The 13,291-nt window shown below is 45.8% G+C and overlaps 1 protein-coding gene across 4 annotated transcripts in view; it reads left to right on the forward strand.

The window, feature by feature from the left end:
• Positions 1-13,291, forward strand: part of SYT1 (synaptotagmin 1) — a 926,220-nt gene that overhangs the window by 751,462 nt on the left and 161,467 nt on the right. For all 4 annotated transcript variants that reach the window (XM_075344934.1, XM_075344933.1, XM_075344935.1 and 1 more), the window contains one exon: positions 393-560. In XM_075344934.1, coding sequence (XP_075201049.1) covers positions 393-560 — 168 coding nt within the window. The remainder of the gene's footprint in view (positions 1-392; positions 561-13,291) is intronic.

Raw genomic sequence — 13,291 nt, forward strand, 5'->3', positions numbered from 1 at the left:
GTGCTATACGGATATAGACTAAACTTAAGCTACTCTTTGTAGTTGCTGTCTGATGTGGCTCAGAAAAGCTGCTCCATATAGGTTGTATGAAAGTCATATGCCTTGATCTGGCATGTGGAATGAAGTTGTGTAAACCATTAATTTTACTTATATTTCTTCCTGCATCAAACAGTTGGCAAAATAATGCTAGGCCTTGGCCTCAATTACTGGAGTATTGGTTTTAAAGGCTGAAATGTCACATGTTGGTAGTGCAAGAAGTAGCTTTTCATCTAATAAAATAAGTGGTAAAGAACTGTGCTGTACGTTGGGTACATGTTTGAAAGAATTTATAATAATCCCTACATATGTACAGTATATAATGATTAATGAACACTATTTTTCGCTTTTCACAGGTGCCCTACGCAGAATTAGGTGGGAAGACATTAGTGATGACGGTTTATGATTTTGATCGCTTCTCTAAGCATGACGTTATTGGAGAGGTGAAGGTGCCGATGAACACTGTTGACTTTGGTCATGTGACAGAAGAATGGCGAGATCTTGTTAGCGCTGAAAAAGAAGAGGTAAGGCATATTACAGTCTCTTGTGGTTAGTCCAGGATAATGTATCAAAAAATAATTAATTTTTCAACTTCAATAATTAAGCAATGTAAAATATACACCTCTAAAATATAGTAAGCGGATTGAAGGAAACTTCCATCATGAGATGTATTGTAAGTCATCTGTACTCACATCAAAGGTTCAGCGCTATATTGATGAGTTGTTATTTTCCGCACTCATTAATGTTTGATAATGAGAAATAAATCAACATAAAACACAACAGATACATCAGAAATCTAAAAGCATTTATTTGGCTTGGGGATTCTAATGTTTTTTCTTCCATTAATGTTTATTTTTATATCCAATGTCTTTTTGTTTTGTTTACTTTCGTTATATTGGTTTAACACTTAACGTAAGTTAATCAAAAGGTGATATTTTTTGCTGTTTGAGAAACTATGACTTCATGCTGTGTTATTTTATAGACCTGCTTCATTAGCCTGTCCAGTTATGGCATGTTTTGACAAATCAGTCTATCAGGATAACATGTTAGATTATTTTCTTTACTGTAAAGTTTGTCACCCTACTTCTATCATCCTCAGTGTTTTGGCTTGCTCCACATTTTTTCAGTTGGTCAATGCACAAAAGAAAGCAATAAAAAAGAAGATATATACAATATATACTATGTCCACCCATATCCTTTCCATCGCCATTAACTTGAGAATGGTGGCAGTTATAGGCATAGAAGTGGTGTCTAGGTATAGTAAAGTAGCAATGTGCTATGCAATGAAACCACCTATAGCGACACCTGGTGGAAAACAACGGAGTTAGCATTTTTATCTCAAAAACAAAATGAGATAGAAAAAAAAAATGAAATACAAAGTTGTAGGGCATCATGAATTCAATACAAATCGACACCTTGCACACAGAAATGCTATGATTAGAACGTGTAAAACTCACAAGGCTGCAGACGTGAAGCGATACCTCATGGAGACCTTCCTACAAGTCATTGGGTATGGTGGCTGTGTGGAGTGGCCTCCACGCTCACCTGACCTGACCCCATTGGACTTCTTTCTGTGAGGTCACATCAAACAGCAGGTGTATGCAACCCCTCCACCAACATTGCAGGATCTATGATGATGTATCACAGATGCTTGTACAAACATGTCACCTACCATATTGCACAACGTGCAGCAAGATACAGTATGCTGTCCAGAGTCCAGATGGGCATTGCAGCTGACAGTGGCCACTTTGAGCATCAAAGTTAAATGAGCGCCATATGCGTGACCAGCATTCAATGTTTTGGGGGGGTTATGGGTTTCAGATCACGGCATTTCTGTATGCAAGGTATCGATTCGTATTGAATTGATGATGCCTTACAATTTTTTAATTCACTTTTTTCTCTATCTTGTTCCATTTTCGAGATAAAAATGCTAACTCCGTTGTTTTCCACCAGGTGGTGCTATAGGTGGTTTCATTGCGTAGCGCATGGCTACTTTACTATACCTAGACACCACTTCTATGTCTATAGCTGCCGCCATTCTCAAGTTAATGGTGGTGGACAGGATATGGGTGGACACACTGTAGATAAGTATTATGACTATTTGCTTCCAACAGTCATGTGATTCATCTCAATCAATCACAGCCCTGCTGTATTTTCATTAAATAAAAGTCAAGTGACAATCAAGACCATCATAAAAATTTTGGTTATGGGCACACCATGATTATTTGAAGCAGAATTTTCTGCTGCAAAAACTATAGTCTAGGCATACAGTAAAGTACCGTACATGTGTTTTTCATTGTTTGCTATGTGGTTTTTTTTCCTATTTATTTAAATGAGTAAAAAACAATGCAAACACACAGAAATTTATTGACATTTTTTAGATTTGAAAAAATATAAAGTGAACTTGTCAGGTGCAATATGCTTCCAGAACCACGAGCAGTTCTGGGTGCATATTGCTAATCCCTGCCTAACTGTCCCTGTATCTAGTAGCATAGATAGCATAGACTATTCTGCGCTCTTAGTGTCGTGGGCGGAGGGGCCGCGCTCGCTACGCTCGGGTCCGGGGCTGCTGCTGCTCGGTGGCTCAAGCGGTGGGCCGGACCCGGGGACTCGAGCAGCGCTCCTCGCCCACGAGTGAAAAGGGGGTGGTTTGTTTGGGGAGGTAGTTCGTGATGCCACCCACAGGTCGTGGTGATAATGGGCACCACCGCTGCTGGTGACGGGGATCCCGGGAGTGATGGCAGGGAGCAGCTAGGATGTTGGTTCCCCCTCCGTGTGTAGGAGTTGGTGATCCCGGGGCCCGGTGGTGATACGGGGAGGCAGGGTAGTTGGGGTGCAGGGTTGCGGAGGCAGCGCGGCGCGGTGCCGGATGGCACTGTTGTACTCACTCAGGAACAGATTCACAGAGTCTCTGGTAAACCAAACGGCTGGATGGACGGGTCCCAAAACCGGCTGCAGTGTCTTTGCTCTCCCCGGACAGGTTGATGGTGGTTGTCTTTCCCTGCACCTTTGTAGAATGTATTGACTCCGATGGTTTCCCAACGGTAGTCCGCTCCCCGGTGTGTATGTACCGAAGGAGTCCGTTTTGCCCGCAGGCGCTGGCCCTTGGATCTCTAGCCTATGGCGGTGGCTTTTTATCCTATCTGTGTGGACTGTTGCCTTCTGTCGGGTCTTGGGTGTTAGGGAACCCCTGGGGTTCCGGTCACTCTCGGATTTGACCGTTGTCGGCGGCTCCTAGCCTGGTCGGGGTCTGATGGCCCTGCCTTTGTGCTTGGTACAAATCTGCTCCCCGGCTCGGTACCGGCGGGCCACCGTCCGTCCCCAGTCCTACGGTTATGCTGACTTGCACCACCTCCTGCAGACGGCCACCACCGTCTGCTGACCTTGCTGACAGTGCCTGGGCTCCTACCCAGACACCAACAGTTTCTGTCCTCTCACTTTTAACTCCAACTCGAATCTGTCACTTTTCCCGCCTCCAGGCCTGTGAACTCCTCGGTGGGTGGGGCCAACTGCCTGGCTCCGCCCCACCTGGTGTGGACATCAGACCCTGGAGGGGGCAACAAGGATTTTGTTTGACTGGTGTTGACTATCCAGGGGAGGGGGTGTGTGTGATGTTATGTCTGTGACTACCTGGCTAGTCCAGGGCGTCACATTAGCATGTTAGCATGCCCACAGGAGCGTGCTAACATGCTATTCAGTGCCCAGTGCCATCAGAGGTGACACGCATACCTGTGTCCATTGCCTGTGGGCGTGCTAACATGCTAGGAGGGCAGACTAGCCTGGGAAACCATTTCCCTTGGGACTAGTCCCCGAACTCATTAGCATATCATAAAGTATCTTTAAAAATACTTTTTCTAAAGATCCCTTTACTTATGCTGCTAGATACAGGGATGGTTAGGTAAGGTTGGCAATAGGCACCCAAAACTGCTGGTGATTCTTGGTGCATATTGCATCTGACAAGTTATCGTTAATGATCCAAATCTACATGGAAAAAATAAGTACTATGTACATGAGATTCTAGAAATTTCATTCACTTTGCTGGTACTATAAAATGCTGCATTTTAAAATAATAGAGAGTATTAAAAAAATATGTTAGCAGATTTTTTCATGTATTTTGAGAACATCATGATGCATGTACAAAGAGCCTGATTCCGATTACATTGATGTAATGAATCCCTTACTGGGCTGCTTGGTGCAGTTTTGATAGAATAACTGTTTTCTCTGCTATAGAAGTAGCAGTGACCTTTGTGAGCAGTGAGTACTAACATGCTAATGAATGCACAGCGACGCCACACATACCTCAGTCTTGATGGCAGCCGGCAGAAGATGGATGCGCTCTGCGCATGATCCGGAGTACCCGGAACTTCTGATCATGTGCACTAAACTGATGTTGGGTGTACGTTTCCTGGCTTCATAGAGGTACATTGTGCATGACCAGAAATGCTGAGGACTCCAGTTCATGCGCAGAGTGCAACCATCCTCCGCCATGAACAGTGAGGTATGTGCTGTGTTGCTGCGCATTCATTAGCATGTTAGTACACCCACAGGAGCGTGCTGCCATGCTATGTGGACCAACTAGCTAAGGGAACACATGCCCTTGGGACTAGTCTCTGCGCTCATTAGCATATAATATACTATCTTTAGAAATTCTTTTTCTAAAGATGTCTTTATCTATGCTAGTATATGCTGGGACTGTTAGACAGGGATTAGCAATATGCACCCAGAACTGCTCGTGGTTCTGGGTGCTTATTGCACCTGACAGGTTCCCTTTACCTTTTCAAGGACCAGACGGTTTTTCATTTGCTTTTTCCCCCATTATTCCAAGAGCCATATATTTTAAATTTTTCCCATGATATAGCCTTGTGAGGGCTTGTTTTTTGCAAGACAAGTTGTAATTTTGAATGATACCACAGATTAATCATATGATATACTTGAAAGCAGAAAAAATTCCATGTGAGGTGAAATAGCAAAACAAGTACAATTCTGCAATTATTGCATGGATTTTTTATTCACAGCATTAATTTTACCATTCACATGACCTGGCAGTATGATTTTCTAGGTCAGTACAATTACAGAGATACCAAACATACAGTATACAGCTTTTGTTTTATTTAGATGGTGGGAAAAAAAATCCTAACTTTGTTAAAAAATAAATACATTTTGCTTGGGTTGCCATTTTCCAAAATCCATAGCGATTCAACTTTTCAGAATTTGGAACTGTGCAGAGGCTTGTTTTTGTTTGTTTTTTTACACCAAGAGACGATCATTTTATTGATAGAATTTTGTCGATAGGTTAATTTTGGTAGGTAGGATGTTTTGATCGCCTGTAGAGATGGTGAACCTGAAGTTAGGTGTTCTGAGTTCGTACTGATTTTTCCAAGAAAACAAAATTCGGGTTCGTAGTTCGAGGGCTTTACAAATGTGATCCACTTGCATTAGCATCGCTGTGCTTACGGACGCTCAGTGCTCAGATCTGTGCCAGCTGCTTGCAGTATGTGAATGGCTATCACTGGGGGTAACCACAGCATAATTGGATAAAGTGTGCACCAAACAAAAAAGTAAGTAACTAAACTCTCCCCCGGAATTGTTCGATTTATAGCTGGCTGCGTGTCGGCGGAGCCCTGAACTGCCAATCAGTGACTTCAAATGAAGTTCAGGTCAAGTCCGGGTCCAAAACCAAACTTTAAAAAAGTCCAGCTGGACTAGCAGAACCTGAACGTCCACGGGTCCATTCATCTCTAATCATCTTTTGTTACTTTTGTTTGTTGAAGCAGCTAAAAATCCTCATTTCTTCGATTTTGTTTTTTTTCGATCTTTATGCCATTTACTGAACAGATTAATTTATTTTATATTTTGATAGATCGCACTTTTACAAATGTAGCAATCATAAATACCATATTTTTCGCTTTATAAGACACACCCCAAATTAAGACATAAAAAAAGGTAAAAAAAAAAAATGGCATCCGTTTTATACTCCGGTGTTCTCTTACCGGAGGGGGGCAGCAGTGGTGGTGAAGAGGAGTCACAGGAGGCAGAGGTTGTGCTGGCAGGCGCGTCGGGTCAGTGGCGATGGGGTCCGTGGTGGCAGGTGCGGCGGGGTCCGTGGTGGCAGGGACCGCTGGGTCCGTGGTGGCAGGAGCCGCGGGGTCCGTGGTGGTAGGAGCCGCGGGGTCCGTGGTGGCAGGAGTCGCGGGGTCCATGGTGGCAGGAGCCGTGGGGTCCGTGGTGGCAGGCACAGCGGCGTCCATGGTGGCAGGCGTGGCGGCATCCGTGGTGGTGGCAGCAGCGGCAGCGGGTGAGTCGTGCAGCAGGCCGGTGCGGTGAGTGTCCCAGTGTCTGCAGTCCCGGTTCAAATGATGGTGCCTGGAGCGTCGCATGCGCAGATGGAGCTCTCATCCAAGGGCTCCATCTGCGCACGCGCCTGCTCCCGGCGCCATCATTTGAAACTGGCACCGCGGACAAACTGGGTAACCTGCTGCACAGCCGCCCGCATGCACAGAGTGGCAGCCAGCAGGTGTCCTGCACACCCTGCATGCAAGCGGCCGGGTACCTGTGCTTGCGTGCGGGCAACAGCCGGGTGCCTGTGTGAGAGCGGCAGCCGGATGCCTGTCGGTGCCGGCTGCCTCCCGCACACAGGCACCTGGCTGCCGCCCGCACGCAGGCACAGGCACCCGACTGCCGCCCGCACGCGGGCACAGGCACCCGACTGCTGCCCGCATGCAGGCACACGCACCTGACAGCCGCCCGCACGCAGCCACAGGTACCCGACTGCCACCCGCACGCAAGCACAGGTACCCGGCCGCTTGCACGCAGCCACATGCACCCGGCCGCCCGATCACCGCACAGACACGACCCCCAGGTAAAGCTATATTCGGATTTTAAGACGCACCCCTCATTTTCTTCCCAAATTTTTTGGGAGGGAAAGTGCGTTTTATAATCCGAACAATACGGTGTGTTTTTATATTTCTTAATATTTAATGGAGTAAAAGGGGGTTGATTGGAAATTCTATATTTTTTTCATATTTTTTTTCTTTTCACTGTATTTATTAGTCCCCTCAGGGGACATGAACCAATCACTTATGCTACATACAGCAATATCAGAGTATTCATGTCATACGGATACTAGGCGAGAAAAGTAATCTCACACTCGCATGACATTTAGTATAACAAACGCATTGCACTCACCTCACTTTCTGGATGACAATCTGAGGGTTTCTATATTAGCAAATGTGAATGAATCCTTAGAGATAGATGATGGCTGAATATCACATCCATCATTTGCTGGAAAAGATGCAGGCTCGGTTTGTGAACCATCATCAAAGGCAGGGAGCCGACTTCGAACATACTGTACATAGTACATCATCAATCACTAATGGTTTAAAGGGGATGTTACATGAAGAAAGTATATTTTAATCACCAGATCTTGGAAAAATAATAAGTTGGAATGTGTTTAAAAAATTTTTCCCATGCTGAGATACTTTTATAAATTTGTTCCCGCTATGTGATGTGTAATGGCCGTGTTTGACCATACAGGGACATGGTCTGATCATACCACAGCTCCTGGACTGGGGAAGCAAAAGAGTTTACAGAGAGGATAGCAATGGATAACAGCTGCTGGTTTCCATGAGGTAAAGCATGTTTAAGACAGGCAGGGAAATGTTTTACCTCACACAATCAGCTGTGATCCCATGCTGTATTGTCTGTAGAATTTTACCTCCTCTCCCTGCCCAGGAGATGTGGTATGGTCAGACACGGCCATTACACAGTACACAGAAGAGGCACATATATATAAGATTATCTCAGCAGAGGAAGATTTTTTTTTTAAACATCCAATTGTGGAACTTGTTTTTATTCCAAGATCTATTGATTAAAATGTACTTTATTTGTGGAAAAACCCCTTTAAGAAAGGAGACCACTATGTCCATCAGAGGAGGGTCAACACACACATTATTTCATGGGGCACACTATGATACCCATGCAAACACCTTACAAAACCATTTCACTGTATGCATTGGTGTACTTGAAGAGAGATTCTTTGGACCCAATACATTAATGCAAATTCTGGGGTAAATCCTTTTGAAAAGTGCAGAGTTGAGCAAATATTTTACAACTTTTGGCATTTTTATATCAGTTTTGTCCAGCTCTGGCAGTAAATTGGTGCTGCTGGGATGTGACATCACAACTAATTTAATTAATGATGGGCAATAGCTCTACTTATGCCATAAATCTTATTCCAGTTAGGTATGAGCAAACCTTCATTCTCGAGGCACGAGATTCAGGCTCGGAAAATGACATGAAAATCCCTGCGGCGATTATTGCGCTGTGCTGGTGTCTGAGTGATACGCAGCATTGTGCACGCTGCGGGATGTGTGTGATCGGCTCAAATTTGACTTAAGCGGGCTTTACACGCTGCGACATCGCTAATGCGGAGTCGTTGGGGTCACGGAATTTGTGACGCACATCCGGCCTCATTAGCGATGTTGCTGCGTGTGACACCGATGAGCGATTTTGCATCGTTGCAAAAACGTGCAAAATCGCTCATCAGTGACATGGGGGTCCATTCTCGATTATCGTTACTGCAGCAGTAACGATGTAGTTTCTCGCTCCTGCGGCAGCACACATCGCTATGTGTGACGCCGCAGGAACGAGGAACCTCTCCTTACCTGCCTCCCGGCCGCTATGAAGAAGGAAGGAGGTGGGCAGGATGTTACGTCCCGCTCATCTCCGCCCCTCCGCTGCTATTGGGCGGCCACTCAGTGACGTCGCTGTGACGCCGCACGGACCGCCCCCTTAGAAAGGAGGCGGTTCGCCGGTCACAGCGACGTCGCCGGGCAGGTAAGTATGTGTGACGGGTCTGGGCGATGTTGTGTGGCACGGGCAGCGATTTGCCCGTGTCACACAACAGATGGGGGCGGGTACCCACGCTAGCGATATCGGGACTGATATCGCAGCGTGTAAAGTAGCCTTTACATTCTGCATTCTAAGAAGTGTTCACGGAAAAAAATGAAAAAACTCCTCCCACCTCCAGAAGTGTTTTGCTGTGTGCTGAAAGCAAAATATTTCCAAAGGAGCGTGGCTTGTACATCTTTTTTAACATTTCTTTGTGAACAAAACATCTTCGAACGCAAAATGTAAGTCAAATTTGATCCGATCACACACATCCCTCAGCGTGCACATTGCTGCGCATCACTCAGACGCCACCACAGTGCGAAACTCACCAGGGAGATTTTCACTTCATTTTCTGAGCATCGAGAATGAAGGTTCGCTCATCTCTAATTCCGGTCACTGACTATAGTAGGAGTTGTGCCAAGGCACACAGAGGCATGCGCCATTCGTCAGACACTCCCGCTTCATTAAGAGGCAGTCTTAATAAATTGAGGCTGTTTTGTTTTATGCATCAGCCAAATGGACACAGAAAATAGAAGGATTCTGACTGTGTTATAGATCAGCTGGTGAAGTAAGTGGCCAGAGGAGGTTTTTCCTTGTAATTGCAACAATGCAAGAATAATAAATTAAGAATGTTTACAAAAAAACATTTGCCACTGCTCAGTCTAAATGCTATACTCTACTGTTCACTTTAAGGCCAGTTAATATTGGACCTTTTTACCATTGACTTAGTGTCAGTTATTTAAATGAGCTGTTTGCAGAAGCGTCATTTATACCCTCGAGGATGCTGTGAACTGTTAAACTGTTCCAACAATCTTAACTCCCCGATTGGCATCTTACAAGACGTGTGACTTCTAGTCCAATAATAGCTCAAAGCACAATTATCCATTTCAACATTTATCTTAAAGTCTTTACTCCACTTCTGCGTATCACCATATATATTGTTGCTGAATACTAGTCTACAGCTTTCTATGCAGTTACATCTGTCAGTGAGGAAAAAAAATGAAGTCTGCATTCTACAATTAAAGGGCCACATATCACATTTAGGAGAACTCTGTATACAATTCTTTGTTCGGGTTATTTTGCACATTGCATCTGCTGCATTTTATGTTATTCAAATATTCTCCAAGGATTTAAAAAAAAAATAGTTTTTCACACATTAACAGCTATACTTACCTGCATGATACCTTTTTCTACCCCAGAAAATGTGTCCTCTTTTGTTATCTCAGCTCAGACATTGGTGGTATATCCTGACATCTGCGATGGGCACAGCGGGGATTTGTACAGTATTTGAAATGAGATGAGATGGAGCAGAATCTATCAAACTCACAGCACACAGGATTTTCATTTCCTCCAATATAACAAACTACATTGTGAGAGTCACAAGCATGTGGTTTAAATAGAATAAAAAGTAAGGGAATTCTAGATCCTATTACTGCGACATCGCTAGCGATCTCGTTAGCGATGTGACATTCTAGATCGCAAGTGCGATCTTTGTAGATCGCACATAGGTCATTTTTAGAGTTGAGCGCGGTTCGAGGTTCTCCAGTTCGCGGTTCGAGTGATTTTGGGGGCTGTTCTAGATCGAACTAGAACTCGAGCTTTTTGCTAAAGCTCGATAGTTCTAGATACGTTCGAGAACGGTTCTAGCAGCAAAAAGCAGGGCTTTTTACAGCTACAGTGTGCAGGAGCTATCGCTGGCAGCCTGCCAGAACCTGGTAACCAAGATAAACATCGGGTATCCAAGCAAAGCGCTTTGGTTAGTAACCCGATGTTTATCCTAGTTACGTGCAGGAAGCCCACACTTCCCCGCTCAGCTCACTCCTCCCCCTCCTGCACGCGGCATGTACACACACACACACACACACACACACACTCACACTCACCTGTCCCAAGCCAAGCAGTCCACGACACTGACGTCCTCAGCGCCACCCACTTCGCACTCCGCCGCCAGCACACATGGCTCCGCCCACCTGCACTCTGCACACATGGTCCCGCTCGGCTTACCTGTGGTGATGAAGTCCCGACCTCAGCGCTGTCACTGTCCTCCATGGCCGCCGCTTGTCACATCACCTTCTCTCGCTTCCGACCCGAGGCTGACTAGCGGTGACGTCACGGGCCGCTCGCGATACTTGGCTGTGAAGGCGGCGGTCATTGAACTCAGTGACAGGTGCTGTCAGCAGTGCAGGAGATCAGCGCAGGTAATGTACCTCGCTGACAGCAGCACTTGTCATCCCCTGCAGTGACCTGGGCTGACCCATTGATGTTAGCCAAGGTCACTGCACTGCTCTCCCAGCCAATGGGGAACATCCTGCTCTTCATTGACTGGGACAGTGTGGATCGTCATGGCAACCCCTTGGATTACACCAGACCTGGATTTGTTTTTCTTTCTAATAAATTGGTTAAAGAGGGAATGTATTGGGGAGTGTTTTTTCAAATAAAAATGTGTTTGTCGTCTATTTTTTTTTATTACTGACTGGGTTGGTGATGTCGGGTATCTGATAGATGCCTGACCTCACCAACCCCAGGGCTTGATGCCAGGTGACATTACACATCTGGTATTAACCCCATATATTACCTCGTTTGCCACCGCACCAGGGTGCGGGATGAGCTGGGGCGAAGCACCAGGATTGGCACATCTAATGGATGCGCCACTTCTGGGGCGGCTGCGGCCTGCTATTTTTAGGCTGGGGAGAGTCCAATAACCATGGACCTCCCTAGTCTGAGAATATCAGACCCCAGCTGTCTGCTTTACCTTGGCTGGTGATCCAATTTTGGGGGGACCCCTACGTGTTTTTTTTTTTAAAATTATTTATTTAATTTAAAATAACAGTGTGGGGTGCCCTCAGTTTTGGATTACCAGCCAAGGTGAGGTTGCCAGCTGTGGTCTGCAGGCTGCAGCTGTCTGCTTTACCCTAGCTGGCTACAAAAATAGGGGGAACCCTACGTCATTTTTTTTTTTCATTTTTTTTGGCTAAATACAAAGCTAAGCACCCCTTAGTGTCACATGAAAGGCACCAAAGGGTGCAAAATTACAAAATGCAGGAGAGTGGGACATTATGTGTCTTTTCTCCCATTATAATGACAGAAAAGACTGATATGAAGTGCACAAGCACAAGAAAATCACCAGAGCGCTCTACGCTGTGAAAAGCAGTAGAAAATGGCACTGGAGTGAACATGTGACCGCCTCATGTAGGATGAAGCTATGGATCCTGGGTAAATTTATGCATTTACCCTCCTTCAGTTTTTTTGCAGTACACAAAAAAAACGGAAGGCACACGGATGACAAACAGATGACATACGAACCATCTACGGAACGGAAACGGATGCCACACGGATGCACCCGTGAAAAAAAACGGACTGTTTTTTGCAGACCGCAAAAATGGATCGGTCGTGTTAATGTAGCCTTATTCTGATCTGCCGTTTATAAACAGCAGGCAGAAATAAGTGAATAATGCCCCCCAGCGTCAGAAAATCTCCGGGGTTTCAGGGCTAGCTGAGACCCTGGAGATCATGATTCAGGACGTTTTTTCCGGTCCCCGCTCACGTGATCACAGGTATACACCGTACACCGATGATCACGATACAGTAAATGACAGCGCCGGTCATGAACAAACATGATAAATCTCCTCTCCGGTCCCCTCCGGTCTCCCCGTTTCACCAAAGTGCCCCCCGATACCCTCCCAGAAATCCAAGATGGCCGCGCGCACAGCAGCGCGCCGGCCGCATTCACCCTACTCCTCTGGTTTCTGTCGCATGTGCCATGACACATGCGACAGAAAACTCCTCCCCAGGCCCTGCCAGGTCACCCCCTATAACCCCACCGGTGTTCCCCGGTGTCCCACGGTACCTGTGCAGCGTTGATCCCCCCCACGGCCCTCTCCTTCACAATAGACGCTGCCGCATGCACAGAGCGGCTGTCAGCTCAGCTTCCTGTGTTCAGACACAGTGAGTGGTGGTTATGCATCTGTAAGCTAAATGGGCGGCACGGTGGCTCAGTGGTTAGCACTGCAGTCTTACAGCGCTGAGGTCCTGGGTTCAATTCTCACCAAGGACCCCATCTGCAAGGAGTTTGTATGTTCTCCCCGTGTTTGCGTGGGTTTTCTCTGGGTACTCCGGTTTCCTCCCACACTCCAAAGACATACAGCGCTATGGAATTAATAACGCTATATAAATGAATAAATTATTATTATTACTGCAATGCCCTGCTCATGAGGTAAGGAACATAATTGATCAGGAGAGCTATATACTACATTTCCAAATGGAGGGATTTGCTTTTATAGTTTCCCTGATGAATGACTACCAAACATGAGAGTCCATTATACACCACAAGAAAACACATCTAAATAGCGAGCTCTGTTGTTAAGTA

Source organism: Anomaloglossus baeobatrachus, chromosome 4 (assembly GCF_048569485.1).
Source record: "Anomaloglossus baeobatrachus isolate aAnoBae1 chromosome 4, aAnoBae1.hap1, whole genome shotgun sequence".
Lineage (NCBI taxonomy): Eukaryota > Metazoa > Chordata > Amphibia > Anura > Aromobatidae > Anomaloglossus > Anomaloglossus baeobatrachus.